The 24,383-nt window shown below is 44.9% G+C and overlaps 16 protein-coding genes across 16 annotated transcripts; 8 read left to right on the forward strand and 8 right to left on the reverse strand.

The window, feature by feature from the left end:
• Positions 1–582: 582 nt before the first annotated feature.
• V1508DRAFT_409546 (WD40-repeat-containing domain protein) lies at positions 583–2,912 on the forward strand. Its single transcript, XM_066939165.1, has 3 exons — positions 583–941; positions 1,002–2,280; positions 2,332–2,912. The coding sequence occupies exons 1-3, from the start codon at positions 802–804 to the stop codon at positions 2,728–2,730; spliced, it is 1,818 nt and encodes a 605-aa protein (XP_066798628.1). The 5' UTR covers positions 583–801; the 3' UTR covers positions 2,731–2,912.
• Positions 2,913–2,919: 7 nt separating this feature from the next.
• V1508DRAFT_409548 (HotDog domain-containing protein) lies at positions 2,920–4,360 on the forward strand. The gene is made up of 4 exons (XM_066939166.1): positions 2,920–3,644; positions 3,703–3,750; positions 3,803–3,913; positions 3,967–4,360. The coding sequence occupies exons 1-4, from the start codon at positions 3,078–3,080 to the stop codon at positions 4,090–4,092; spliced, it is 852 nt and encodes a 283-aa protein (XP_066798629.1). The 5' UTR covers positions 2,920–3,077; the 3' UTR covers positions 4,093–4,360.
• Positions 3,899–5,265, reverse strand: V1508DRAFT_409549 (uncharacterized protein). Its single transcript, XM_066939167.1, has 3 exons — positions 4,711–5,265; positions 4,425–4,645; positions 3,899–4,365 (listed from the first exon to the last, which is right to left on the reverse strand). Exons 1-3 carry the CDS (start codon positions 5,027–5,029, stop codon positions 4,249–4,251), a joined length of 657 nt encoding a protein of 218 aa, XP_066798630.1. The 5' UTR covers positions 5,030–5,265; the 3' UTR covers positions 3,899–4,248.
• Positions 5,231–6,181, reverse strand: V1508DRAFT_154795 (mitochondrial 37S ribosomal protein uS8m). Its single transcript, XM_066936053.1, has one exon. It carries the CDS (start codon positions 5,946–5,948, stop codon positions 5,472–5,474), a length of 477 nt encoding a protein of 158 aa, XP_066798631.1. The 5' UTR covers positions 5,949–6,181; the 3' UTR covers positions 5,231–5,471.
• Positions 6,182–7,114: 933 nt separating this feature from the next.
• On the forward strand, positions 7,115–7,554 carry V1508DRAFT_336544 (ubiquitin-like autophagy protein Apg12-domain-containing protein; the record flags this gene model as incomplete). The annotated part of the gene is made up of 2 exons (XM_066936660.1): positions 7,115–7,444; positions 7,495–7,554. Coding segments are annotated over 2 exons (390 nt in total), but the record flags the coding sequence as incomplete, so codon positions are not given.
• A 2-nt stretch (positions 7,555–7,556) lies between these two features.
• V1508DRAFT_364373 (thioredoxin-like protein) lies at positions 7,557–8,725 on the reverse strand. The gene is made up of 3 exons (XM_066937302.1): positions 8,434–8,725; positions 8,070–8,374; positions 7,557–8,009 (listed from the first exon to the last, which is right to left on the reverse strand). Exons 1-3 carry the CDS (start codon positions 8,603–8,605, stop codon positions 7,668–7,670), a joined length of 819 nt encoding a protein of 272 aa, XP_066798633.1. The 5' UTR covers positions 8,606–8,725; the 3' UTR covers positions 7,557–7,667.
• A 29-nt stretch (positions 8,726–8,754) lies between these two features.
• On the forward strand, positions 8,755–10,280 carry V1508DRAFT_409555 (Vta1 like-domain-containing protein). Its single transcript, XM_066939168.1, has 4 exons — positions 8,755–9,010; positions 9,070–9,170; positions 9,224–9,351; positions 9,403–10,280. The coding sequence occupies exons 1-4, from the start codon at positions 8,911–8,913 to the stop codon at positions 10,016–10,018; spliced, it is 945 nt and encodes a 314-aa protein (XP_066798634.1). The 5' UTR covers positions 8,755–8,910; the 3' UTR covers positions 10,019–10,280.
• On the reverse strand, positions 10,024–12,781 carry V1508DRAFT_409559 (uncharacterized protein). The gene is made up of 3 exons (XM_066939169.1): positions 11,704–12,781; positions 11,588–11,657; positions 10,024–11,535 (listed from the first exon to the last, which is right to left on the reverse strand). Exons 1-3 carry the CDS (start codon positions 12,358–12,360, stop codon positions 10,262–10,264), a joined length of 2,001 nt encoding a protein of 666 aa, XP_066798635.1. The 5' UTR covers positions 12,361–12,781; the 3' UTR covers positions 10,024–10,261.
• Positions 12,700–14,842, reverse strand: V1508DRAFT_448414 (FAD dependent oxidoreductase; the record flags this gene model as incomplete). Its single annotated transcript, XM_066942460.1, is given in 5 exon segments — positions 12,700–13,385; positions 13,405–14,102; positions 14,173–14,214; positions 14,272–14,579; positions 14,641–14,842. 5 exon segments carry the CDS (start codon positions 14,840–14,842, stop codon positions 13,142–13,144), a joined length of 1,494 nt encoding a protein of 497 aa, XP_066798636.1. The 3' UTR covers positions 12,700–13,141.
• Positions 14,843–15,104: 262 nt separating this feature from the next.
• Positions 15,105–17,362, forward strand: V1508DRAFT_409564 (P-loop containing nucleoside triphosphate hydrolase protein). Its single transcript, XM_066939170.1, has 3 exons — positions 15,105–15,415; positions 15,470–15,627; positions 15,684–17,362. The coding sequence occupies exons 1-3, from the start codon at positions 15,182–15,184 to the stop codon at positions 17,035–17,037; spliced, it is 1,746 nt and encodes a 581-aa protein (XP_066798637.1). The 5' UTR covers positions 15,105–15,181; the 3' UTR covers positions 17,038–17,362.
• On the reverse strand, positions 17,167–18,131 carry V1508DRAFT_409566 (yeats family-domain-containing protein). Its single transcript, XM_066939171.1, has 3 exons — positions 18,044–18,131; positions 17,790–17,985; positions 17,167–17,728 (listed from the first exon to the last, which is right to left on the reverse strand). The coding sequence occupies exons 1-3, from the start codon at positions 18,068–18,070 to the stop codon at positions 17,304–17,306; spliced, it is 648 nt and encodes a 215-aa protein (XP_066798638.1). The 5' UTR covers positions 18,071–18,131; the 3' UTR covers positions 17,167–17,303.
• A 148-nt stretch (positions 18,132–18,279) lies between these two features.
• On the forward strand, positions 18,280–19,420 carry V1508DRAFT_409570 (cytidine deaminase-like protein). The gene is made up of 7 exons (XM_066939172.1): positions 18,280–18,470; positions 18,543–18,569; positions 18,623–18,687; positions 18,753–18,833; positions 18,886–18,964; positions 19,023–19,132; positions 19,192–19,420. Exons 1-7 carry the CDS (start codon positions 18,422–18,424, stop codon positions 19,237–19,239), a joined length of 459 nt encoding a protein of 152 aa, XP_066798639.1. The 5' UTR covers positions 18,280–18,421; the 3' UTR covers positions 19,240–19,420.
• Positions 19,012–19,948, reverse strand: V1508DRAFT_453483 (Rab5-interacting protein-domain-containing protein). Its single transcript, XM_066942543.1, has 2 exons — positions 19,820–19,948; positions 19,012–19,765 (listed from the first exon to the last, which is right to left on the reverse strand). Exons 1-2 carry the CDS (start codon positions 19,886–19,888, stop codon positions 19,505–19,507), a joined length of 330 nt encoding a protein of 109 aa, XP_066798640.1. The 5' UTR covers positions 19,889–19,948; the 3' UTR covers positions 19,012–19,504.
• A 100-nt stretch (positions 19,949–20,048) lies between these two features.
• On the forward strand, positions 20,049–21,457 carry V1508DRAFT_409575 (uncharacterized protein). The gene is made up of 4 exons (XM_066939173.1): positions 20,049–20,241; positions 20,307–20,379; positions 20,436–20,578; positions 20,631–21,457. The coding sequence occupies exons 1-4, from the start codon at positions 20,118–20,120 to the stop codon at positions 21,116–21,118; spliced, it is 828 nt and encodes a 275-aa protein (XP_066798641.1). The 5' UTR covers positions 20,049–20,117; the 3' UTR covers positions 21,119–21,457.
• Positions 21,458–21,492: 35 nt separating this feature from the next.
• Positions 21,493–22,902, forward strand: V1508DRAFT_380202 (Arp2/3 complex, 34 kd subunit p34-Arc-domain-containing protein). The gene is made up of 4 exons (XM_066937668.1): positions 21,493–21,879; positions 21,957–22,240; positions 22,298–22,430; positions 22,479–22,902. The coding sequence occupies exons 1-4, from the start codon at positions 21,570–21,572 to the stop codon at positions 22,703–22,705; spliced, it is 954 nt and encodes a 317-aa protein (XP_066798642.1). The 5' UTR covers positions 21,493–21,569; the 3' UTR covers positions 22,706–22,902.
• V1508DRAFT_409580 (negative regulator of Ofd1/Enhancer of translation termination 1) lies at positions 22,593–24,339 on the reverse strand. Its single transcript, XM_066939174.1, has 3 exons — positions 24,064–24,339; positions 23,135–24,000; positions 22,593–23,077 (listed from the first exon to the last, which is right to left on the reverse strand). Exons 1-3 carry the CDS (start codon positions 24,242–24,244, stop codon positions 22,925–22,927), a joined length of 1,200 nt encoding a protein of 399 aa, XP_066798643.1. The 5' UTR covers positions 24,245–24,339; the 3' UTR covers positions 22,593–22,924.
• Between the last annotated feature and the right edge of the window lie 44 nt (positions 24,340–24,383).

Below are 24,383 nucleotides of genomic sequence, written 5' to 3' on the forward strand. Positions count from 1 at the left end.
GGCAAATGGCTTGAACTTACCGGAAGATCGTTGGCAGGCATTGCGGGTTGCGTCGTGTGTATTCTGTTTATTGCGGTGTGAGGACTATGACGCTAAAGCGACTGCGATGGAGTTTGGAGGGTTTATTGTACGATGGTGCGGCGGTGTACTTTGTCGTTGGTATCGCATGCGACTTTCTACGAGTCGGTCGACTACGACCCTGTGGTACATGAATTTGCCGTACTGTGTAGAGTCCACACTAGCACAAGTCAGCGCTTTAGGGCCGACCGAAGAGTAGAGTCGTCAATTCTAAATCGTGTTTATATTAAATAAATTGTTTGTCAATCTGCCGTGGCATAATTTGTTCATTACGAGAAATATTATCTAAGCGTTTTATCTCGGAGACGCCCCATATTGTCTATATTAGCATATAAAATGCTACATATAAGTGTAATATATTAGCTTTCCAAATATTTCCTTTACCTAATATTTCCTAATGATTCCTCATTTGGACTCTTGCTCACAGGAGAACGTAAATTTGCGGTAAAGTTCTAGTCGACATAACTCGTAGTTAGCCCCGCCGCGACTCGCAGAGCCGTTCGACTACTCTATGATAGTCAGTCCTTCCCACCTTGATCAGATAGCGCTACCTTCGTCATTGAAAGATACCGATGTAAGGCTACTTTATTACCTTAACAGCATTAGGTGCCAATTTCTGTAACCGTGCGTGTTCATGATTAATTATCGTTTCATTCCCCTAGTGTACCTATAGAACGGTTACCTCCACAGCCATTGCAATCGATTCACCAGACAAAACAAGAGATGGCAACTGCACAGCAGAAGACCGGGGTGTCATCGCCCTGGGAATCCAAAACCTTCGGTACCTCACTCTCGCTACACCTCGAGCGCCCTGTTGGCGCAATGACAATATCTCCATCAGGTCGTGACATTGTACTCGCCTCGTATGGACAACGTCAGTGATTACTTGCTAGATACATACCTAACTAACTTGAACCCTATAGACGAAGCGGTCTCTATGTCGTGGACCTAGACGACCCTTACTGCCCTCCCCGTTTCCTCCGACACACAACATTATGGGAGGTGGCAGATGTGCAATGGTCCCCTCACGCCGCAAAATACACTTGGGTAATCTCGACTTCGAACCAGAAAGCGATGGTCTGGAATATGGCTCTTCCGTCTCGCAACGCGATCGAACACGTCCTACATGCCCACACCCGCGCGATCACGGATATTAACTTCCACGCCCATGACCCTGAACGTCTGGCGACATGCGCGGTCGACGCGTTCGTGCACTGCTGGGACATGCGCGCCCCCGGCAAACCCGTGCAATCCTTCTGTGACTGGCGCGCGAGTGCAACACAAGTCAAATGGAACCGACAGAATCCGCACGTCGTAGCTTCGAGCCACGACCGGTATGTGCGCATCTGGGATGACAGGATGGGCGCCAAACCCCTCCGGTCGATCAACGCACACTCAACAAAAATCTACGGTGTGGATTTCGATAGAGTGGCGGAGACAAGCCTGATCACATGTTCTCTAGACAAGACGATCAAGTTCTGGGATTATAGTAACGAGAAGGACGAGCCCGTTCGCGTCATCATGACGGATTTTCCGGTTTGGAAAGCCCGGCATACGCCGTTTGGAGACGGGTGTTGTATTATGCCGCAGCGAGGTGGAAAGAACGGATTGTATATTGTGTATAACAAAAGTGAACAAGTCACGGAGCCTATGAAGCCTGTCGCAGAGTTTGTCGGGCACACAGAGCCTGTCAAGGAATTTCTGTGGAGGACGAGGGGCGGTGACCAAGGGATTGATAATCGTGAATTTCAACTAGTTACGTGGTCCAAAGACCACGACTTGCGATTGTGGTCCATCGACGACTCAACTTTGGAAGGGGTGCGTCATGTGAAGAACAAACCTCTTAAGTACAGATTGACACGCCGCGGCTCCCCGTATGTGAGTTTCATCGAAGAACCCGAAGCAGAATCTGATTCCGCTTCGCTGTTTTCCCTCGGTATTCACCAACCAACATCTCGAAGCGCGACTGCTTCGACGCGAGGATCGCAGTTCACGGCGAGAAAGCCGCAGAGGTATATGACAAGAGGCGGAATATACGACAAGATATCACATTTGAACTGGCTGTCTGGTGTTCGAATTGGACGCTCGGCATTTGCAAAGCCGGATGATACGGCAGCATTCACAGAGCGGGAAGTGCCGGAAAATTTGGGTGAAGAAGTCAGCATAGTCGGCAACAAGTTTCCGAAGATCACATTCGAAAAGGTATTTCTCTGATGCAAGTTCTAGTTGTGGCTATGTACTGATTAGTATCAGATCAACGTCAGCAGTGGAGAAATCGTCGTGTGCCTCAATGGTCCATGGGGAACGGACAATAGTCTAATATTTATCCGCGTGGAAGCACGGTTTCCGTCTGACTATCCCCGCAGGAGTGCCCCAAAAATCACAATTGAACAAAGCAAGGATTTATCGCCCGAGGAAATCGGAAAAATGGAGACGCAAGTGCAGACGATCGCCACTGAATTCACAAACAGGCAGAAATACTGCCTGGAGTCATGTCTACGGTATCTTATGGGCGAGAAGGTTGTGCTGGATGATTTGGACGAGGAGGACAACCTTGTCACTGGGGCAATGGATCTACCGGTGCTGGAGGTCGACGAAGGCGAGTCATCGAGTGACGATGAAATTATAATGTCGCCTCCAAAGCCGACATAGTATCTTGTCGCATTTTCGGATTAGCGTTTTATATGGATATGGTGTCAATTTCGTTGTGTTTCCCACATTTAAATTGCTGTACATTCTGGGCAATGATTAGCGTTGAAAATTGGAGTCTTCAAACTGGGGTTTTCTTTTGGCATTGTTTTGTAAATAAGGTTAATTACTATATTTTGATGCAACTAATGCGATGTCAAACCTATTTGCAAACAGTGGTTACCCTTAACCTATTGCCGGACGCCGACAGTAAGTTCCGAAGCCCCGACGTCTGCATCGTGACATCCCCGTGTCCTCCGACGCTGCAATTGCGTACCTTCAGGCACCGGTAGCCTTCCAGCAGGTGCCATATGACGAATCGAAGCAGCGTTGCCTCTCTTACCCGTCTATTCGGCGCTCCGTGCGAACGAATCCGCTGCAGAAGCAATGCCATTTCACTGATAACTCGTCAGGCAAGACCGTCTGCGTTCTCGACCTCCTCACCGAGAGAAGCCTCACCAACTGCTTGCCGTCGATCATTTTTCTCCGAAAATGCAACAATGATAGTCGCGACCACATCGCTACTCGTCGGCGCTGCATTGGCGTACAAATTTACGCCGTTGCAGATCCTGACGATGTTCCAGGAAAAACTCCCCGAAGCCGGATCTCCGGAAGAAAAAGCGTACATCGATCGCGTGGAGAATCAACTTCAGCAGTCCTATATTGTCAAGCAAATGCGAGCGAAGCCGGACTTTAAGGAGCGTAGGATGTGGGTTGATGCAGCTGACGAGTATCGCGAGCGAGCGTTCTTAGCGAGCACGTTAAAGGGGGTGGGAAAGTTTGCAGTGCCTGGAATCGTGTTTGACAATGAGAGGACGAATGAGAGTGTATCTGTTATTCACGTTGGTAGCCGGTTGGCCGGGTTTCCCGGGATTGTGGTATGTTCTTGTTACCTGAGTCAATATGGTGAGATAAAAAGTGGTATTAACTTCATAGCACGGAGGTTTAATTGGCTCGCTGCTTGATGAGGCACTTGCGCGGGCAGTATGTTGATTTGCCTGTTATTGTCGAACTGGAGGAGTTGCTAATGAACTAGGCTATTCTACCTCTACCGGGCAAGTCTGCTGTCACCGCGAATCTCAACATCAATTACCGAGCTCCAACCTTCACGAATCAAGTAATCGCGATCAAGGCCCATGTTACAGATGTATGGACTGTCTTGCGTATGTTAACGTACTCTGTACTAATACCAATTTCTAGTTCACTACAAACAAGTCTATAGTGGCCGGCACGGTTGAATCTGCGCATGGTCATTTACTTGCTGAAGCTACGGGCGTATTTGTTGTTCCAAAGAAATTCAAGTTAAAGAGCTTAATTGATATGTAGAGCTCGTAGAAATTAATATACTTCAATAGACATGGTAGCATACACACGGTATAGACTCAGAGCGTTACGAAGCATTGACTCTGTAGTATATGTACACATATCTAAGAAAGCCAACGATCATCGTTGTCGGTCGATATTGACATCAAGTGATATACTCTATTCTGCTGCGTATTTCTTTTTTGCCCACGTGAGAAAATTTGGAACGTCGTGAGCAGTAGTGCTGGGTAATGCTAGGTCTTGAATAACGCGAGGAATAAAGCCACCGCCATCGCTCTGATCGAACGTATTAGCACCAACCGCTTAGAATACCAAGAAAGTTAACGTCTGCTTACGGTGAAAGCCATAGTCCACTCAACTTTGCCATCCGGAAGCTCGTGCACGTACTCAATCGACGCATACCGAGCCTTCACACTATTCTTACTGACAGATACATCTGCCGGCACCGAGATAACAAAGAATTCCTTAAAATCTGAATCCGGCTGGATAGCTAGTACCCATTCCGGTATCTCACGAATACTAAGCGGGAAAGACAGCTTATATCTCGTATGCACGCCTAAACTTCGGGGTTAGTCATAAATTTCTCATTTTAGTAGTAGTCACCGTAACAAGAAAACGCACCTCTCCAGCCTGACTCGCCAGCGTCGATCTCCGTAAAACTGTCAAGCGTATCGATATACTCAGCCTCATTCTCGGTATGATTTTCGCAAATCCCGGCTTTGAACCAGTCCCAAGGCTCCTGATGAGTCGATATCCGCGCGATCCATTTCTCACCTAGTAATTTGCGACTGTACACCTGCACGCCGTGAGGATATGCTGAGCCTTTCTTCCAGGTGTTTGCAACTTCGGTTATGAGCGAACGGGCAAGCGAGACGGCCGCTGGTGGAGGAATCAATGCAGTTAGAGGCTTGGGCCTTAGATCGAATGTGAAGTCTGCCATTATAAAAATATCTGTATTGTAAAATTGCTATAATGAATCTGCTAGATATCGCGATTTGGCAACATTTGTCAACTGGTTAAGTCTATAATGCTCCGAGCACGATGCTGTTTGTCGGAGTTGCAGGCTAATGGCTCAGTATAGAATAGAGTCGGTGGGTGGCACCGCGCCGCTTGCCCCGCTAGAGCTGGTTCATCGGTGTTTTCCTGATTGGCAATACATATTTCTACTGAGCAAACATTCATATAAGGACAAATTTATTTCTCTGATCATTACGCCATCCTCAACTAAAAAACCTGCAGAAGTGTCTATTTACATGTGGGAGTCCTATATAACAAGTATTGATATGCTATGATATGCTATGTCCATATGCACCAGCCGATTCCTTCATGCACCCACTAGGATTTCGCGGCCGGCTTCTAACCGTACGCAATCGCTCAACTGGTCACCTCAATGAGGTAAATCGACATAATAACTGTCCACCTCTCTGCAATTCAACCGCCTCTCTTGCTTCCAGAATGCCTTTATCTGTTCGTAAAAAAAGTAAATCTCCGGGATCAAGAGGCTTCGTGTTCTCAGCCCAATATCCTTCAATCAACCTCTTCAATCCCGGCAACTTCATTGTTTTTTTCTTCGACGGTTTAGATTCTAGTAATGCGTTCTTTAATACCGGCTCCGCGTTGTAATACTTCAATGTGACCCATAATCGTCTCGTCGAAATGTTCTCGCTAGTAACTTGGATGGGCTCGGTGTCTGGCCCTTTCCTGCTTCCGAGCTGCACATGAGATATGGCACCGTGACGGTAGAGGCCCAAAACAACACCTAGATGCAACTTTGTATATTGTATTGACGTTATAGGCACGCGTGCCATTGAGCAGTTTTTCAGGTGTGAACAGACGTAGGACAAGTTGTGTAGCGACATCGCGAAGTGCACTTTGAGTCAATGCAAAAAGAAAGAGACGATCAATCGAGAAGCTGAAATATACCGGAATCAGATATGCAATCCTGTGCGCGTGTGTCAGAATCTGTGGCTATGGTATGGAAAGTAAAATTTCAGTCCTGATTGTAAGGAAAGAATAAGTTCATAAAAGCCATAACATGGGGTGCATAAATCCGTATCCGTCGAGGCGCGCCGCGGTTGCCTCCAAAGCACACCCCAGCATCTCAATTCTAAGCTTCAAGAGCACGATCGCATGCCTGTGATATTGTCGAGAGCAATATTATAGCTCCATTATATTCTTACACTATATTATTCATATGACTTTACTGCCAGAGTTAATGATCGATTGTACGCCGTATTGGCCTCTTATTAGCCACGGCAGTGCAAGTAATCAGTCGGCCATCGGCATCTATATGCGCCGGGATAGGGTTATTTGCCTCCTAATAGGCTAGAAAAGTTCGGTGGTGGACATTGTAGGGCATACTGCCCTAACTCGTGGAGCGGTTAGGCCAGTCGGCCAGCCGCATGGAAGAATGTCGCACTTCAAAAATTATTTGAAAAGTACCATACCCTTTATATGAATTTGTTGACATGACGCGTGCCATACTGTTTTTGACCCAGGCTCAATCTTGCAAATCATACTCAAGATTGAATCTAATACAATTTAGAGTATCTAAATTTCAATATGTATTTGATCGAAGTATTTCTCGGCTTCTAGACACCCATACTGTCGACTTTTGTCGCATAAGTCTTACAACCAATCAGTGAATCGGTGAATCACGGAAATGGATCTACCACACAACCCCTCACAACGGACACGAGATGTGGTCAGTAAACGAAATATACCTTCGCCAACACCATCTTCAGCAATAGCTAGGTCGTCTAACACTGTAAGACCCAGCCTAGGTGACTATGATGACGATGACGGTGACAAGCACATGTCTGAATCTCGCATTGTTGGTCCATCTCGACGACCTGATATAGAGCACATGTATTCATCAGCACGGTCTCCTACGTCGTCACTATCGTCATCTACGACATCTTCAGTTGCGAACTATCTAACACGAGGTCCGTTAACTCGTGGTCATGCAGAACGTACAACGAGGGAGCAATCGGCAGAACCAGAACAGGATGAACAGGATAATGCACAAGAAACCATTCCCGAAGAGGCGGTACCGGAAGAGAAGGTCACAATGGCTGCATCAGTAGTTCTGACATTCCTGCCTACGGATGCTACAGGAGCTCTCGAAGTTTATGCTCGCCCTGCTACTCACAAAGTAGGAATCAAGTTCAGAGCGATAGGTTCAGCTCCAATTTTATCGCATCCCGTCGCACGAATCACAGCGTCTCAGAGATTTGAAGTGGTTGTGAGATTTCTCAGACGGCAGTTAAAATGCAAGGATACCGATCCTCTTTTTGTATACGTTAACTCCACATTTGCGCCTGCATTAGATCAAGAAGTCGGATATTTACATGACGTAGGTCTCCTTGATATCGTTATCCTGAATGCGGCTAACATCCGACCTAGTGCTTTAAAATTGATGGGCATTTGCACGTTAGTTATTGCAACACAGCGGCGTTTGGTTGATGTAGGCTTGTCTGTGGATTTATATTTCTAGATTATAATGTACCATGAACACGTGCATTGGATACTGTCTTTATATCTATTGTACATTGGACCTTAGCCCGCTTACGAATGCTCTAAAGCTCCTCATGCTGCGTCGCCTCCGTCGCCTTCTTCGCCTTCTTTGGTTTTTGTGGTGCCTTTGCTCCTTCTACAGGAGTAGCGAAACTACTTAGATACTCGTACAGAGGCTCCTTCTTGAGCTCGCCAGAGTACTTGTGTCTATGCTCGCCTTCCTCGTCTGTGGTGATTACGACAATCAACGGAAATTTAGTAACGCCATACTCCTTCGAAACCCCATTTTCGGAATTCCGAATTATACCGAAGTTGGCAGTTCCCGCGTAATCGATGGCAAGACCTTTGTACATAGGCGGAGTATTCGCCTTATTATGAAACAGAAGAACGTTAGGACCATTGGTCTATTGCAGATAATTAGAATACTCTCAGTCAAGGAGCGAGTAGATGTCTGTCATAACTACCTCTTCTATCCAAGTCTGAACTTCCTCAGCTTTAAGCCTTCGCACTTTATTGGGGATTTTAGCCAAGACAGTATCAATAATAGCCTTCGCCGTCCGTCCACCTTGATAATCCTCAATATACGGATTCCACGGAACTTTGCTGTTTGGCCGAAATATTTTTAGCGTCGGATATCCTCGGACATCGTATCGCGAGCAGAGAGACTGGTTAGTCTGATCGTCACATCTAACTGCGGCGACTTTAGCGACTCCGTTCAGTGATTTGGCCGCCTTAGTGTACTGGGGTCGAAGGTTCTTGCAATGTCCACCTATTTATATGATGTCTTAGATAGCTGGATCTTTAGATACACGAGCCAAGTACACATACACCACTCTGCGTAAAACTCGACAATTGATGTGTAATTAGTATCATAGATCTCAGACTTAAATGTCTTCGGAGTGAGATTGATGACGGCGGTATCGGAGCCATAAAAGCCGGCCGAGGCTGGAGACAAGAGCAGAAATAGCTGACAGGCTAGTATAAAAGCTGTGGAAAGCATTGCGCCCGGATCTGTGGACGTCACTACTGGTGATGCTTCTTGAAAAGTCCAAGAGTACTGACCACACTACACGACTACAATAGTTGGGATAATTGCAGCATTTCATGACACCGTGGCAGATCTTGCACACAAGGTTTGCAGGTCGGTCACAGACCAAATCGCGAGTCACAAATTCACAATTTGGCATACTCCGGAAGTGTCTAATCGATATCCACAGCACAGTATCGACGTACGGTCAGAAATTTCTGTTAATACCTTCAAGACAATATTCGTTAAGAACTTACAATATTCGTTAAGAACTTGCAATGGCTATCCTAGCTCCACCACCGTCTCTGAAGTTCATCACGAACTTCGTCAAGCGAGCAAATGAGCTGGAGAACTCCGATCCTGTCATATCCTATTATTGTACGGACAGCTATTGATTTGGTCGAATGTTGCAAAAGATACTGATAGTGGGTATTCAGGTAAATATTATGCAATTGAAGAGGCGCTGGCAGCGAAAGTGCACCAGACGGATCCTGCTGCTGCGGAATATATCACCAATCTGCTAGACGCTGTTGAGAAGGTACAAGTATGGACGTCGTATGCGGGCATCGTTTGGGCTTACAAATTATTTAGGATAAAGGTAACCTGAACGATCAAGACACGATAACAGATGAAATGGTGGGACAGGCGTACGTTGAGAGATTTGCTACTCGAGTATTTGCCAACGCAGACAAAGATATCATTAACAAAAAAGTGACGAGGTAAGCGACTTTGTGTGTCTGGGATGATGATAGTGATCTAAAATTGCATAGAACAACAGCGTCGAATTTACTGGCTGCATCCAATTTCCTGGAGCTTCTGAAGCTCTTTGGCGATCCAGACCAAGGTCTTCTAGACCGTATCAAATACTGCAAGTTTCATGCGGCCCGAATTTTAAAATCCTACGCCTCAGGTGAAGATCCCAACGAATATGAACCACCGGACGTTACTTCAGAGGGTCACATATCGGAACCGGAGTCTACAAGAATAGGCGAGCTCTCCACGTCTGTCCAAAGAGTGTCATTGGACGGCACGTCATCCGCCCATTCAGTATCGTCTACTCCTTCTTTACCAATACCGTCCTCTCCGCCACCTCTTGCACTTGGATTTTCGTCCGTTGCTGAGGCGTCAGCTCCTCCTCTCGTCTTTACGCCGCCGCTTGCAGCTCCGCCCAAAACCTCAGCATCACAGTCACAGTCATATCATCACGGACAAAAGCATCAAGTATCGAAGACAGAAGTGCAGCAGATTATGGACGAGGCAGAGAGATTTTCATTGGCACAAAAACATTCACGGTACGCTATATCTGCTCTAACTTATGAAGACGTTGATACGGCGGTCAAAGAATTGAAGGCTGCTCTAAAATTATTAGGTGAGAATGTGATATGACATTCATGACATAGAGATTAAAGCCGAGAATTTGTACTATTATGTTATCTTGTGCTTTGAGTTACGATTATTTATTTAGAGGCTTAAAATATTCATGCACATGTAGCCACATATGAAATCCGAGATAATTTTGCTAGTGGCCTTATGCGTACTGAACCACAGTCATACTGCGTTTGCATATTAGCCCATTAATTGATAAACCACATTTGATCGGGCACTGTATATAAATATCCCTGATATGCACTAATATAATCGATGACGCTTAAATTTCGGTGGCTGGGGACTGTCAATATGATACATATTCAAGGTGTCAGACTGAGCTCCGAAGCTGTAACTAGAGCGAGGCAGACGAGATGTCTCTTCAGATTCCGCAGTAGATCCCACTGGCTGAATGTCGGAAACCGATAGATCAAATGTGGTCATACTCGTGTCCGTCAAAAAATACTGGTACTCATTATTGATATATTGATCGAGACCCATGCTACCACCGTCTGCGTTCAGTATATGTTGTCCATAATATGCAGACGTGGATACACCTGGAATCGAGCTCTCATCGTTGATGTAGGTTTCGTCAGCTCTTTTTTTTCCGACCAAACTGTAATCTCGGCCATCAGGGTTCCGACGATAGTCTCTAAACTCTCTCCCGGATATGTCGTCCCTGCCATCGTAAATTTGTATTGCCGGTATCGAAGGATCAAAGTCGTCAGCAGTTTCACAGTAGTAATTCCCTTCACCAGGCCGCTCATGGAAAGGGTAATCGGGACCATTCTCATAGTGCTCGTCTTTCGCGGATACTGGATGCATCAGCGCCTCATAGTGATACTCATGTGAAGGCGTCTCTGCCGCGTAGTTCGTATTGTCCGGTTGATGATAACTACATTGATTGGCGTGAGCTGATTTGTAGATTGCTTGTCGGGGAGATATATTATGTAGATGCGACTCTGTTTGAGGCAATGGCGCATCTTGACTAGTCTTTTTCCACCCACTGTTGTTAGGGGTGCATTCTTTAATCCTTCTTGAAATCTCATTTGGATGCGGTGCATCTATCATGGCGAAAGACGGAGCATTGTCCAGAGCTGGCGCGGCCGACTTACAATCCTCGGATGTTTGCGCATTGCCGACCGGAAATGTTTGCTCCTTAACATTTGCTTCGAGAGTAGCTAATGTTTTCCTTTCATGCACATGAATTGGCCGCGGTGAAATAATTGAATTTTGGTCAGGAGAATTCCGCTGCCGTCGCTTGGCAACACGCGACGAAAATTCTTTACAATTTGCATCGCATATCTCAACGACATCTGCGATTGGCTGAGACGCCGATAAAGTGTCCTTAGCAGACTTCGTCGTATTGACAGTGGTTGTGTGTTCCGTTGACTCAGAGTTTTTGTGATCTGGATAGTGATGAAGTGAGCTGAACTTCTTTGCTTCCACATTCAGTACTACGTTCTCGTGACGCGCTGTAATACTGGACTTAGATGACTCTGTCAGTTTGTCAATCCTGGAAAATGTCAAGTCTGGAACTGCATAAGCATTGTAAGTAAATCAACGGTATGGGGAGTAGTATCGTTCTACCTCCTAATATAGGCCTATTACCCGCCTGTCTGCCGTGGCTAAAGATCCCTGCCGATATTTTATGGGGAATCTGTATTGTCAGAACAAGGAATCGTAAACATGCTACATCTATTTACCGTTAGTCGAGAAGCACCAATGCCCTCTGTAATATTAGAAAGCGTTGACACTAAACTCGCGATTGGTTTGGATTTCTTTGTTGCCTTGTTTCGGTGTGATTTCTTGCCATCAATCGAGCGGCCCACGCCTTCAGGATTACGCGCATCCACCTTGCTTCTTTTCTTGCCCTTTTTTTCCGATGCTAGAACGCCGCTTGCCTTCTTTCTCTTAAGGTCACGATCTTCTCGCATTGGCCTTCGGGCGGGCTTCTCAAACGGCTTCACGTAGCGAGATGATTTAGCAATAAGGAGCTCTGTGTTCAGAGTATGGCCCGCCGCCAACTCCTGACAGGGCTTCTTGTCATGCATGCTCTCTAACTGTTCCGGTGGTTCAGATCTTAGTTCCTGCTGCCTCTCTTTGACTTCTTCAGCATACTGTGAGTAGTGGCTTGACGACCAATAGATCCCGTCATCGTCATCCTTGGTGTGAGCGACCACATTATCCGACGGGCACGATCGAATCTCCAATAATGAACTATCAGAAGATTTAAACTCTCTTGTTCTCATGCTTTGAGCTCGTTCACTCTTCTTGTTCTTGTTCCTCTCGCTGCGTCGTGTCGATCGTGTTTGACGTGTAAATTCGAATTCCGCGGCATTCTTCACCAGCTCGGATTTCATCCTCGCTGCCTGATCCTGGACGAACTGTGTGACTTCATAAACCTCTGGACTGCTTGTATCTTGATCGTTAATATTTTCCTGCGCCGCGGTAAGGTTGTCCTGCGATATTCCAGAGCAGCAATGTGCCGGACAAATCTAGATGGCGACTAAAAGTAAATTGTTGCGATGCGTTCGGGTCACCACAAGTAGACAGCTGCTAAAATCAGTCAAGCGCAGAAGATTGTTGCGATGACGCAAACAGCGGTTGTCGCCTTAATGTTGTGTGCGACTTCATTTCGACACATTTGGAAATATACAAACAACTTTAGAGATCTCACAGATCTCGCTGATGTTCGACTTCATTCTCCTCCAGGGACAACGGATAATTCTACTGGATTACAAACAACGCTACAATAGATGGCTGGTGTTTGGCAGTGTCTGACGTTGTACTAATATGATTTACTTTGTTATGCATATGCTTCCATGACGAATAATACAATGAACGATACAAGACATGTTGGACCAACCTGCATAATTCCTAATTATAAAGATTCGCACGCCTGGCGAGATACAATGCTGATAGAGTTAAGCTACGATCAAACTAACTAGAATTACTGGCTCATCGATACTCTACAGCAGAACGGATTAACTGATTGAAACCTAAACAATGCAAAAAACCAAAACTCCAACGAGCAGTGATGCCGGCGCCAAACCCATGCCCAACTCCTTATCAAAACAACTCGATCTCGTCAACACGCCAGATACCAGGATTTCCAACCGTAATTTGTAACTCTTTACGCATTCATCTTAGCAGGTTCATCATTTTGGTCAGTCTCTCCTCCGTAATTGCGAAGCACTGCGGCATCTGAACATTCTCAGCTATTTCTATCGTGCCTTCAAGATAGCCATCATGCATTGGCCCAATCGTTGAATGATACTGGCAGTCGTACCTATACTCGTCGTCTTCTAGGAGAATCATGCGAACTAGTGCTTTTGCAGCCAGGAAAATTCGCGGCATACCATGACCAGGAAAGCCTCGAAGGAACCTTACCTACCAGGGGGTACTCATCTGCCGAGAGTCCCATTATGCCAGTCCATTGCTTGACAATCCTGTAGTCAGCCGAATAGGCCTCGTTGGTGTCACTCTCACCAAAAACGAGCTTAGGTGGTGAAAGATAATGAGAGTTATCAAAGCATAAGATCTGCGTGAAAAAAAATCTCAGAAAAAGATCAACGCTGCCATCGATTTCAGTCTCAGCAGTAGTAGTTTTGTTATTGAACGACTCAATACCTTTCCGCTTGGAGAATCGTCTGCCGCCAGCCAAAACGAAGTTTCCGTTTGCCCTCTGAATCAAATACTCTCCACCACTATTGAAATTCATGCAGGTGATGTTGTGGCTCGGGTCTAAGCTCAGCTTGCGTTGGATACCGACAGGCGCAATTTCAAGTGCATGGCCCCGAATCGGAGTAACCAACACGGTGCCATTTCGTGATTTAGTCGTGTCGCAAACGTTCGACGAGATAGAGAGCAGCGTATCAATATAGGCGTTTGTAGCATGCACAACGTTATTGGCCAGAAGAGTGCCCCGTGACGTTGTAATTTTATGCAAATATGACGGTTTCTTCGGCAATATTCTCAATGGGTTCATATTCACGTGCTCGAACTCGTCCAATTCAGGGTCATATGCGGCGCAGTTACCCGAGGAAAATGGAGTAGCGTCACTACGATTGTTAAGATCGACTCTGAGGACCTCTGTATTACTCTGCAAATTGAGTCCACGAACAAGACTTTGCTGGATCAGATGTGATACTAATTTCTTGGATGAGATTGACGATCCTGGTGATAGCGCCGAAACAACATTGGATGCCGGTAACCTAGGAGTGATCAGTACAACATTATTCATACCCGTATCTAGGAAACTTGCAGCATACCTCTATGGCCTCATCGCGCAAGTACATCTGAATATCGTGAACATCTCCTCCAAGGTCGCGCATCATGGTAAATTCTCGGAGAGCTTCGCTAAATTCTTCCTGAGTGAGGAAGACTTGCCAAGTCTCGCCGTCTTCAACAGTCTCACAATAGACATTATCCTCCTTGATAAGTCTTTTAACAGCCTCAAAATTATCTCGCTCAAATTTGCTGAGCCGAACAGCCTCCTCAGGGCCATATTTCGCGGTAACTTGGCTCGCATAGGTGTAGAAGTCTGGGTGAAGATGCCCGCCAGTGCGGCCGGTCGCACCTAAACAAATATCGGTATTAGGCTGGGCCACCACTAGCAACAACTCAATTAATGTAGTTACCTTCACACACATCACCGACCTCGAGCATGACAATACTCAATGCGGAATAAGTCTTCAGTGCATGATATGCAACGCTGGCTCCGCTAAGACCGCTACCAATAATTGCCAAGTCTGCCGTTGCAGGAAGTTCTGATGTTGTTCGAAACATAGAAAGCTTTGTCGGAGAATCGAGCCACGTGGATATTCGTGATGACGACGGCATTAGTGGTTGTTGAGACCTTTGAAACAACTGCCATTCTCAGAAGTTGAAGCTTGTCATAAGAGTTTTGCATGCCCGGTTAGAACTGGGGTTGACATGCTCCAGATGCGAATGTTGGACGTTAACGTTACCCGGCTTTCGCTCTAAGTAGGTTGGCACACTTATGTTACGCACTCCTGTTTGAACATTACGAATAACTAAGAACAAGTGGATTAGGGGACCTGGTTGGGACTTCGAATAAACTAATATTTTTCAGCTGATTTTATTTTCCTTCAACTGTGACGTGCTAGGTCTCCAGCAAGGGTGTCAAAGAGGAAAACCATAAACTCAAGCGGAGATAAAATGGTTGACGAGACTTTAGTAGATAGTTCGTTGTCTTTTGAGTCGTTAGGTCTGGATCAACGTCTACTGCAAGCGATTTCAAGACAGCATTTTGTGAGGCCAACTTTAGTTCAAGCAAAAGCGATCCCGTTAGCATTTGAAGGCAAGGACATTCTCGCACGGGCTAAAACTGGGTCTGGAAAGACAGCTGCATATGCTATTCCTATTATTGAAGCAATAATCAGAGCAAAATACGTAAGTTCAATATGCAGCACCATGGGCCAACTTGAGATATTAATTGATGGACAGAACAAACCAAACGAGAGAGCCACGCGCGCAATTATTTTGGTCCCAACTCGAGAACTGGCAGAGCAGTGCTGGAAGCTTGTCAATAAGCTAGTTGTGTTTTGTGGGAAGTTGGTTCATGGTGTGAATATTGCGCAGAATGTCTCAGATCAAGTACAGCGGTAAGCTCAGCAACGTGGACAGGGCCAGTGCAATGCGATATTGACTCCTTTTGTAGGTCGCTCTTGTCAGAATTCCCTGATATTGTCATTGGAACGCCATTGAGGGTACTAGCGCATATCAAGTCGTCTACTCTTCCAGTCAAGAATGTCACTCACATTGTGGTCGACGAAGCTGACCTGATTATGTCATACGGTTATCAGGCGGATCTCGAGAATATCCAAAAGCATTTACCAAAAAACCTCCAGGTCTTTTTAATGAGTGCTACCCTAACTAGCGAGGTCAACGAGATCAAGGGTTTATTTTGTCGAAATCCAGCAATTTTAACGCTTCACGAAGACGAGGCTGAAGCTGAGGCAGACGGTGGGACTGTGGAACAGTTTATGGTTACTTGCTCTGAGATTGATAAGTTTCTCTTAACTTATGTTATTTTCAAGCTTGGACTGATTAAAGGAAAAGCAATTGTGTTTGTAAACGACATAGATCGATGTTACAGAGTGAAGCTGTTTCTCGAGCAGTTTGGTATTCGTGCTTGCGTTCTGAATTCGGACTTCCCGGTTAACTCCAGGCTGCATGTGCTAGACCAATTTAATCGCAACGTATATAACCTGATCATCGCTACCGATGAAGCTGACCAGATTGCTCCAGAAGAACAGATCAAAGTGGAGGAAGTGGTATCTGCCAGCAATCAGTCTAGGGAGAAGAAGTCGACAAAAAGGAAGTTACGCGACAGGGAATATGGCGTGTCGCGAGGTATTGACTTCCAGAATGTTTCATGTGTTTTAAATTTTGATTTACCGTATTCATCCAGAGCATATACACACAGAATTGGCCGAACTGGGCGTGCTGGAAATTCTGGGATGGCATTGTCGTTTGTTGTTCCGAATGAACTATGGGGAAAGCACAAAGCGTCATCGTTGGACACGGCGAAGCGTGATGAGAAGGTCATGGCGAGAATTCAACGAGACCAGAAGAAGAATCATGGTGGTGCTGAGATCAAGCCATATGTGTTCGATATGAAGCAGGTCGATGCTTTTAAATATCGTATGGATGATGCTTTCAGAGCTGTAACCAGGACCGCTATTCGCGAAGCACGAGCGAAGGAACTAAAGCATGAGATTTTAGCCAGTGAAAAGCTCAAGAAGCACTTTGAAGAGAATCCCGACGAACTCGAGCAGCTGCGACACGACCGCGAGGTGCATGCCGCCCGAGTTCAACACCATCTAAAGCATGTGCCAGATTATTTATTACCGGAAGCTGGGCGACAGAGTATTGTGAAAGATTTGGGATTTGTTGGTATGCGCAAGACTCAGCAAAACCGGATACGAAGAGTGCGAGCTATTCATAGAGCGAGGTCAAAATCAAAGCGCGGTGATCCTCTAAAAAGTTTTAAGGTTAGAAAACATACGTAAATGATTCACCAAAAGTTTCGTTTGCATTGTATATTGGGCGTATACATGGGTATATTGATATTATGTTCTGTGTAGACATTGATATTTTGATAGTGGATTGGCAAGGGACCACCAGTCTGACGGATTTTACGTTAATCGAAATTGTATTTACAGCACATCGTTAGTTATCCTCATATGTCTAATGTACAAATCCTACTGCAGTTGAGCCATTTCCCTAAGAAAACAATATGTACTTTTGGTGATGCCGGAATTCCCTGAATCAAAAATCACAATGACTGGAGTGCAGCTTTCTCCTGCTCCAGTACGTGTATTCTTTCAGTAAGCCGCCGTATGTTTTCCTGCACCTTTGTATGTGCATCCGAAAGTCTGTCCAGTTCTTCGTTCTCCGACTGAATACTGAACGGAACCATCATTGATTTTTGCGCGGGTAAGACAGCATTCGATTTCTTCGTCAAAATCTCAAATAATGATTCGGTAGGTTCGTTAAAAACAAACTCATCGTATTGCATACTGGTCACTGTAGCTCCGTCGGACTTTTGTTGCTCGGCTTCCGGGCCATAAGGATGCAGTTTCAAGTGATGATACATTACGACATTCTTTTCGCTGGCTTCGGCCACGAAATATACTCGAATGGATATCTCGAATTCACCCCATCCTGTCTCCGTAACTTCAAAGGGTGGTTCTTCAATGGCTATTAGTAATATCGTTAGAAAGAACGCGTTTAAATAAATCGTCACCCATCCAATACATACATCGACTAGAATTTGGATATGTCTCGTGAAGTTTAAACACGACTCTTTTCACAAAGCTCGATAAATCATCACCATTGACTCCTTTTAAAAATACAGTCCACGAATGTGTGTGATCTGGTGGTATATCTGGTGACCGATCTTCTTTGAGCGGAACTGCCATATTTCCATATACAAATGGCCGGCATATTTGTAGATTCTTTAAGGAACATGACTGTCAGTGGCGTGATGGAATGCCAGGTTGCAGATGTCCATACCTTTAATCTTTTCGATCCGCTAGACATTGCGATCCCTATAAAGCGTATCCCTACAATTCGAGGATTCCTACCTCCATATATCTGTAGTCGCACTTAATGTGCTGAACCCTGTCGTCAAGTCGTGATCTACAAACCTCAGAATCCGGGTAACATATTACATAATCTAATGTTCCGAACATATTTTTAAGTTCAGTGATAACAGCCCAGATCTTGAAACTCTGATACACTCAGCGGGGCTAGCATGGTAGACTTGCTTCGTACTATTTGTCCCATTGTTACATTTATTCCTAAAAACCTGCCGAGCGTTATTCCTAGATTGTTGTGAAGTCGTTAACTGTCATATTTTGCTTGACACCCCAACATTTGCCGAACGACTTAATGAACGACGAACTGGGACTGCAGATTGCGTACGAAGAGGCAGTAAAGAGTAAGTTAGCTTACTCCTTGCTATAAACAATGTTGCTATGCTTTGGGAATATACCTTACTAATAAATTACAGGTTATGAAGAGGGTGGCATTCCAATCGGTGGGACGATTGGCTTCATAGAGTATTAGTAATTGTTCTAATGCGTTGTGCAGGAGCTGCGTTAGTCTCCGCGGATGGTGTCGTTCTTGGACGCGGACATAATGAACGTATTCAAAAGGTAACAAACTAATTCCTTCAATTCAGTAAATTTATGAGGACTATTGCACTTACTGAGACCGTTAGAACAATCCAATTCTCCACGCTGAGACAGCGGCGCTCATAGACGCTGGTAGAGTAGATGCGAAGGTTTACAAGGCTGCTACTGTAAGTAACGATGTTACATAGTCCCATTATTTGGGTTAACGCATAACTGCAGATGTATTCGACTTTGGCTTCCTGCTTCATGTGCAGTGGCGCATGCCTACTTTACGGTATCGACCGGGTTGTAATGGGAGGTAGGAGGGTCAACAGCTAGTATATTCTCTGGATAAACATCTAATATTACTGATTCAGAGAACAAAACTGTACAAGGTGGAGAGGAATTACTTGCATCGAAGGGCGTCAAAGTGGTCAATATGAATTCCGAGAAGTGCTACGAACTGCTTCAGAAATTTATCAAAGAGGTGAGATCACACCACATTGCTGTATATGTGTCCGTAAACGACATCTAACGACTGTGCAGCGTCCTCAAGAATGGCACCAGGCACATCCTGAGGAATTCGAGGCATAAGTGCATTCCTTTAGTCGCCGCTCAGGGCAGTTCGTCGTAGCAATCGGAGGTACCTTGGATATGTAGAATATTAGTGTAAGATTATCAATATTTGAGACCAAGCTCCCCGTTCAGTTGTTCCGAAACCACTGTGCAGAAGGTCTTAGATGACACATGACAAATTCTGTCTACGTATACATACTGACCGATGTCAATTATCCCAAACATGTAGCATATTTATAGTACAAAAAAGTTTAAAGTCCAGAGTATTTGAACGTGCCGAGCTTCAGGCATCCACCAATCCATAGAACAGCGTCCACGTTAACACAAAACTTGAGAGGCCTGTTAACGCGTTACCTATCCATATGTCATTCGCGGAGGCGAAATACTCTGTTGGTTGCCCCCTAGCAAGTAGTAAGAACAATAGCAGGCTAACGAATGCGGTTCCGGCGAAGTAAAATAAGAATCCATAATATGATTCAAGACCTAATATCCCTGCTGATACGCCGAATATAGTTGATGTGACACTTCGAATGTAGTAGACGTTCTAGGATGACGTTGTCAGACTAATCCACCAAATTCATATGCAACTTGAACATGCCTTCCCGTTTTGTTGTAAGCTCTCCGTAGATATAGGATAGATCGCTTGCTTCCGCTCTTTTTCATCCATGGCTTATTATGTATTTATTCTATTAATGCTTACGCTGAGATTTGGTGTGAACGATACTACTGGGTGTCGAGCAGAGAGCGTCAATTGTCCCAAGTTACCCTACCGCGATTTTTGTCACTCATTCTGTCAGCGTTAGGTAAGCATCACGGCATGTCTTGAAGCTATGAAGATCACTCTGACTGACTGGGCTACACGACAGTAATGATGACAGTGTTGTAGGCTGATCTCGATGAGAGGTTTCCTGAAAGACTTTGTTTTATTGGCTGGCCTCGCCTCCTTGTCATATTTAGCAGGGTACATCTCTTACACGCAAGCCAAAACGTTGCGGGATGCCAGCCAAGAACCAGATAGAGGTATTACGATCCATTACTGCAAAATCTATGTGACTATTATACTGAGGCCATATCCTATTCATTAGCAGAACCTGTTGGATCAATCGTCGAGGATCTAGGTGTACTAGTATTAACCGGCAACTACACGCAACAGAACGTGTATGACACTCGTATATTAATTACCCTTGTTATGAGGTATACTCATGCAATTCTAGAGCTCTGAATATATTAGTTGAGCGGGCTCTCAACTCAATGGAGAGCATGGATGTGTTATTCGAGTACATACGGAGTCCTAAGCGACGCAAACGACTGGCTGGTCTCCGAACACTGAGCCTATTAATATCAAGATCTATCCATAGTATGCTGTCAATTATTGGATATGTTTGTGTGTGATACTGATGACACGTTAGATGGATCAGCAATTTCGCGAGCATTCCGTAAATCGTGCACCTTGAATTTATTCAAGTGTCTTGTAATTTCGCTCTTATTCACCCTGCCGGCTGACTACAGGGAAGAGGACGTCGAAATCAGAACTGAGGCAATATTTATTTTAAATCAATATCTTCATTTTCATAAGGCAAATGCAGGTCCACTTGCATTCGATGCAGGGATCTTACAGTATTTTGCGGAGTACATCATGGCTACGGAGAGGTATGATCTGACTAGGCTAGAAGTCCTAAGCAATATGAACGAAGAACAAGGGGATGAACAGATGTTTACCATTATGAGTCGCCTATATATTATTCCGGAATATAACATGCTCATAACAGAAAGTCCGGATTTTAGACGAGCATGGTCTGCAATTACTCAGCTTGAGAATACGACAAGTGGTATAACAGCCCAGATCCTGAATATATTGTCGACAACTTATGATGGGGAGGGCTTTGATTCAGATTAGATCGCGAGTCGTCAATATCATTCATTGATTTATTGCAGTTGTGCGGTTATTTAATTTGTAACCTTGTATATAGTCTAAGATTTATGGTGGCGAACAGCCTCAGATGTACATAACAAGCCTTGCGAGCAGTATTATTTAGTATATTGAATTAGATAAAGTTATTTGATTGTGTGATTGTCTAATTGTGTAACTGTTTGTGTAATTGTGTAAGTGTGTAATTGTGTAATTGTGTAACTTCTTGTGTATTGTGTATTGTGTAATTATAATTACCAAGTCGGGCTTGAATTCCAGCAACTACTATTAAGGGTTTTGTATGGTCTCAATCGATTTGAGTTCAGAGCTTCGCGGCTGTCCGAGATATCCTATAGAGCCGGACATCATTCCCCCTCCTGACACACCGCAATCTTGTATCGATCGATTCCTTCTGCCAGATCGAATTTATCGGCTCACGATGCTGTTACTGCAATATCATAATCTTTTAATCCAGTCAATTTTGACGGAACGATTCAGCCAAGAGAGTCAGCCTGTGTCCATCGACCAAGTTATATCAGACTTCGATAACGTTACCTATCATATCTCGACACCCGAGTCGAAAACAAAGATTCTGATCTCATTGTCGATCAAATGCTTTAACGACTTGAAAAAATATGGTGTTGAGGAGTTGCTTCAGCGGGAATATGGCCCCTACATTGTAAGCCCTCCTGAAGTCGGATATGATTTCTCTATGGTTGTCGATCTGGAGAAACTACCACCAGAAATAGGTGAGCTAATCGTCCGCTATGGCATCAATTGATTAAATTGTAGAATATGGTTCTAATATGGAGTTTCATTGCAACAGAAGCTAAGGAGGCTTTGGTTGAGAAGATAGCACTACTAAAACGCAATGCTCTAGCGGCGCCATTTGAAAAGGCATTCGCTCAATTTGATGAATTAGCTGCTGAGGCCGCAAAGAGCTCACTGGACTTATCTGTGCCCGAAGATAGTGGAGCGGATGTGATGCCAATTCATTACCGTGATGAAGAGTCAATTTTTATTAAGGCATCGCATGATCGAGTGACTGTTATATTCTCGACTGTCTTCCGAGAGGAGACTGACCGTGTTTTTGGCAAGGTCTTCTTGCAGGTGAGCGTCACTTACCAGAGCCATTGATCGACTTCTACTGACATGCGTGCGGTAAAGGAGTTTGTTGATGCCAGAAGAAGAGCAATTCAGAATGCTCCTCAAGTTCTATATTCTCACAAGGAGCCTCCTCTTGAGATTCGTTCCGTACCAGGTTTGAAAGCTGCAGATGACATTGGATTTGTCACATTTGGTGAGTACATTGTATAATACTGAAGAACCGAGTCTCATATGCTATTAGTGCTTTTCCCCCGACACATTACTAAGGACCGACGAGAGAATTGTATAAGTCACATTCAAATATTCCGTGATTATTTCCACTACCACATTAAATGTTCCAAGGCATATATGCATTCTCGTATGAGATTCCGCGTTGCCGAATTCCTAAAGGTTCTCAACAGAGCGAAACCGGAAGTTGCTGAGAAAGAGCGCAAGACCGCGTCTGGACGAAGATTTGGCGCTCGCTAGGTGATCGAATTAGACTTGTCGGCATGGAGATTACGAAGCCTATGGTGTACGAATTGGGTTGCAGTTTGATATAGAACGTGCGTGTTGTAGTTTAGGAATATTATGCTACTTGGATCTGTTTGCAATGGGTATGCGTCAGATTTAAAAATAGCCCAAGATTCCATCATTAAATGAAATCTCACAAAGCTTATAAAATATCTGACATTTGTGCATCTATTCTTAAGCATTCTGGAGCTCATTAATCATGTCCGTAAAATCACCGGCTCCCAGTTCCTGCGCCTTAAGGAGTCGTTGGATGGCCTCCGCGTAGAGTCTATTCTGCTTATCTTCGTCCGATTCCAAATTTGCTAAAGAAATTTGAGCCTCCGCGATCTAACACTCGTTACCTTCCATATACCGCCAAATAAAAGTACAAATGTGTTTACTTACCACCGCGAGAAATGCACCATCATCCTCTTCTGACTCGGCAGCATAGAGATGTTTTAAAGACTTGCTGAGAAATTGCTTAGCCTGCTCTAGCGCGATGCTGGACGGTTGCCTATCCAACTCTACATCCTCCGAATCTGAATTATCTTCTTCAAATTGACTCTCAACAGTAGCCACGTACGGGTACGCCCGAGCAAGATAGAATTCACCCAAACCGCGGTGGAGAAACTTATCCTCTGGGGCATCATGCAACTGAGCTGCCCATCTATCCTCATTCCATGTGTACAGATCCGGGAACCGCTCCGCAATGAAGTCTGACTCAAGCGTTGTCTCTAAAACTTTCGATATCCGTCGAAGAACTTTCACGAGATGTTCGGGTGTAATGTCCTCATCTGCATCTCCTTTAGCGTCCTCTTCGTCCTTTTTACCTTCTTCGGTTAATTTCTGTTGCAGTCCCATAAGTAGTTTCAAGGCCGCGTCATAATCCTTAGTAGCATTCTGAATTGCACTGACGCATCCCTCAACGTTTTTCGACTTTGCTGAATTCTTTAACTTGAGCTCCACCAACGCCGTATACGTCTCACATCTCACCAGTAAGATATCAATGGCCTCTGGATAAGCCTCCAATCCTATCTGAGCCCTCTCGATAGATGCCAGCAGAAAATCTTCTGGCGAATCCGCTGATGAAGCAGCTGACTGTTCTCCCGACGCGACCGGCGTCGACTTTGATTTCTTCTTCTTCGCAAACACGGATAGCATTGACAACGCTTCCGCATATACCTTGTGAAATTTTGGAGGCAAAACGGTCTTAGAATTTCGTAGCTGTCGATCGCACTCGTGCACTATCGCATAGAGGAGTTTTGGACTTTCTGCACAAAAGATGGTCAAAAACTTGCATTATCCCTCCCACTAGCATCCCTATTTGATCTCACCTTTCGTAGACTTCAAATATCCAGAGTGTAAGGCATACAATTGTCCCAGTTCATCTTCAGGATCGACGTCCTCTGGCAATTCGATCGTTTCTTGCTCAACTGTCAGAGAGTCCTCCTTGGCGACTTTTCTTCGCTTGGCAGACTTTGCAAGGCCTTGTGGGCCAGTCCTTTTAGTCGACATGTGAAAAAGGTTCGTGTGATCGGATAGAGAATTCAATTATTTTCGTCCAAAAGGCGATAGAATGTAATCAACAATCCAAACGAATTTTTTTGGCCCTTGCGCCTAATTTGTTTTTTTGGTGACCAACAGACAGCCGCAG

The sequence above is a fragment of the Lipomyces doorenjongii genome (genome assembly GCF_038497915.1).
Source record: "Lipomyces doorenjongii strain NRRL Y-27504 unplaced genomic scaffold V1508scaffold_3, whole genome shotgun sequence".
Lineage (NCBI taxonomy): Eukaryota > Fungi > Ascomycota > Lipomycetes > Lipomycetales > Lipomycetaceae > Lipomyces > Lipomyces doorenjongii.

Coding starts and splice junctions, on each gene's coding strand:
- V1508DRAFT_453483 (XM_066942543.1), bottom strand. CDS start 19,888: ATGGATGAAAAAGAGCGGAAGCAAGCGATCTATCCTATATCTACGGAG. Junction 19,766..19,819: donor GCTTACAACAAAACGGGAAG/GCATGTTCAAGT, acceptor ACGTCATCCTAG/AACGTCTACTACATTCGAAG.
- V1508DRAFT_409575 (XM_066939173.1), top strand. CDS start 20,118: ATGAGAGGTTTCCTGAAAGACTTTGTTTTATTGGCTGGCCTCGCCTCC. Junction 20,242..20,306: donor CAGCCAAGAACCAGATAGAG/GTATTACGATCC, acceptor CCTATTCATTAG/CAGAACCTGTTGGATCAATC. Junction 20,380..20,435: donor AACTACACGCAACAGAACGT/GTATGACACTCG, acceptor ATGCAATTCTAG/AGCTCTGAATATATTAGTTG.
- V1508DRAFT_364373 (XM_066937302.1), bottom strand. CDS start 8,605: ATGCTTTCCACAGCTTTTATACTAGCCTGTCAGCTATTTCTGCTCTTG. Junction 8,375..8,433: donor CGAGTTTTACGCAGAGTGGT/GTATGTGTACTT, acceptor TCATATAAATAG/GTGGACATTGCAAGAACCTT. Junction 8,010..8,069: donor TTCAGACTTGGATAGAAGAG/GTAGTTATGACA, acceptor TATCTGCAATAG/ACCAATGGTCCTAACGTTCT.
- V1508DRAFT_409559 (XM_066939169.1), bottom strand. CDS start 12,360: ATGAAATCCGAGCTGGTGAAGAATGCCGCGGAATTCGAATTTACACGT. Junction 11,658..11,703: donor TTGGTGCTTCTCGACTAACG/GTAAATAGATGT, acceptor CTGACAATACAG/ATTCCCCATAAAATATCGGC. Junction 11,536..11,587: donor TAATAGGCCTATATTAGGAG/GTAGAACGATAC, acceptor ATGCTTATGCAG/TTCCAGACTTGACATTTTCC.
- V1508DRAFT_409580 (XM_066939174.1), bottom strand. CDS start 24,244: ATGTCGACTAAAAGGACTGGCCCACAAGGCCTTGCAAAGTCTGCCAAG. Junction 24,001..24,063: donor ATATTTGAAGTCTACGAAAG/GTGAGATCAAAT, acceptor TCTTTTGTGCAG/AAAGTCCAAAACTCCTCTAT. Junction 23,078..23,134: donor ATGGTGCATTTCTCGCGGTG/GTAAGTAAACAC, acceptor AACGAGTGTTAG/ATCGCGGAGGCTCAAATTTC.
- V1508DRAFT_409548 (XM_066939166.1), top strand. CDS start 3,078: ATGACGAATCGAAGCAGCGTTGCCTCTCTTACCCGTCTATTCGGCGCT. Junction 3,645..3,702: donor CCGGGTTTCCCGGGATTGTG/GTATGTTCTTGT, acceptor TTAACTTCATAG/CACGGAGGTTTAATTGGCTC. Junction 3,914..3,966: donor TCAAGGCCCATGTTACAGAT/GTATGGACTGTC, acceptor ACCAATTTCTAG/TTCACTACAAACAAGTCTAT.
- V1508DRAFT_409566 (XM_066939171.1), bottom strand. CDS start 18,070: ATGTCTAGCGGATCGAAAAGATTAAAG. Junction 17,986..18,043: donor GCGGATCGAAAAGATTAAAG/GTATGGACATCT, acceptor TGTTCCTTAAAG/AATCTACAAATATGCCGGCC. Junction 17,729..17,789: donor ATATCCAAATTCTAGTCGAT/GTATGTATTGGA, acceptor TATTACTAATAG/CCATTGAAGAACCACCCTTT.
- V1508DRAFT_409555 (XM_066939168.1), top strand. CDS start 8,911: ATGGCTATCCTAGCTCCACCACCGTCTCTGAAGTTCATCACGAACTTC. Junction 9,011..9,069: donor TCCTGTCATATCCTATTATT/GTACGGACAGCT, acceptor GTGGGTATTCAG/GTAAATATTATGCAATTGAA. Junction 9,352..9,402: donor ATTAACAAAAAAGTGACGAG/GTAAGCGACTTT, acceptor AAAATTGCATAG/AACAACAGCGTCGAATTTAC.
- V1508DRAFT_154795 (XM_066936053.1), bottom strand. CDS start 5,948: ATGTCGCTACACAACTTGTCCTACGTCTGTTCACACCTGAAAAACTGC.
- V1508DRAFT_409570 (XM_066939172.1), top strand. CDS start 18,422: ATGAACGACGAACTGGGACTGCAGATTGCGTACGAAGAGGCAGTAAAG. Junction 18,834..18,885: donor AGGTTTACAAGGCTGCTACT/GTAAGTAACGAT, acceptor GCATAACTGCAG/ATGTATTCGACTTTGGCTTC. Junction 18,965..19,022: donor CGACCGGGTTGTAATGGGAG/GTAGGAGGGTCA, acceptor TTACTGATTCAG/AGAACAAAACTGTACAAGGT.
- V1508DRAFT_380202 (XM_066937668.1), top strand. CDS start 21,570: ATGCTGTTACTGCAATATCATAATCTTTTAATCCAGTCAATTTTGACG. Junction 22,241..22,297: donor TTGGCAAGGTCTTCTTGCAG/GTGAGCGTCACT, acceptor CGTGCGGTAAAG/GAGTTTGTTGATGCCAGAAG. Junction 22,431..22,478: donor CATTGGATTTGTCACATTTG/GTGAGTACATTG, acceptor ATATGCTATTAG/TGCTTTTCCCCCGACACATT.
- V1508DRAFT_409549 (XM_066939167.1), bottom strand. CDS start 5,029: ATGGCAGACTTCACATTCGATCTAAGGCCCAAGCCTCTAACTGCATTG. Junction 4,646..4,710: donor TGGCGAGTCAGGCTGGAGAG/GTGCGTTTTCTT, acceptor CCCGAAGTTTAG/GCGTGCATACGAGATATAAG. Junction 4,366..4,424: donor AGTGGACTATGGCTTTCACC/GTAAGCAGACGT, acceptor ACGTTCGATCAG/AGCGATGGCGGTGGCTTTAT.
- V1508DRAFT_409546 (XM_066939165.1), top strand. CDS start 802: ATGGCAACTGCACAGCAGAAGACCGGGGTGTCATCGCCCTGGGAATCC. Junction 942..1,001: donor CGTGACATTGTACTCGCCTC/GTATGGACAACG, acceptor TGAACCCTATAG/ACGAAGCGGTCTCTATGTCG. Junction 2,281..2,331: donor CGAAGATCACATTCGAAAAG/GTATTTCTCTGA, acceptor GATTAGTATCAG/ATCAACGTCAGCAGTGGAGA.
- V1508DRAFT_409564 (XM_066939170.1), top strand. CDS start 15,182: ATGGTTGACGAGACTTTAGTAGATAGTTCGTTGTCTTTTGAGTCGTTA. Junction 15,416..15,469: donor CAATAATCAGAGCAAAATAC/GTAAGTTCAATA, acceptor ATTGATGGACAG/AACAAACCAAACGAGAGAGC. Junction 15,628..15,683: donor GTCTCAGATCAAGTACAGCG/GTAAGCTCAGCA, acceptor CTCCTTTTGTAG/GTCGCTCTTGTCAGAATTCC.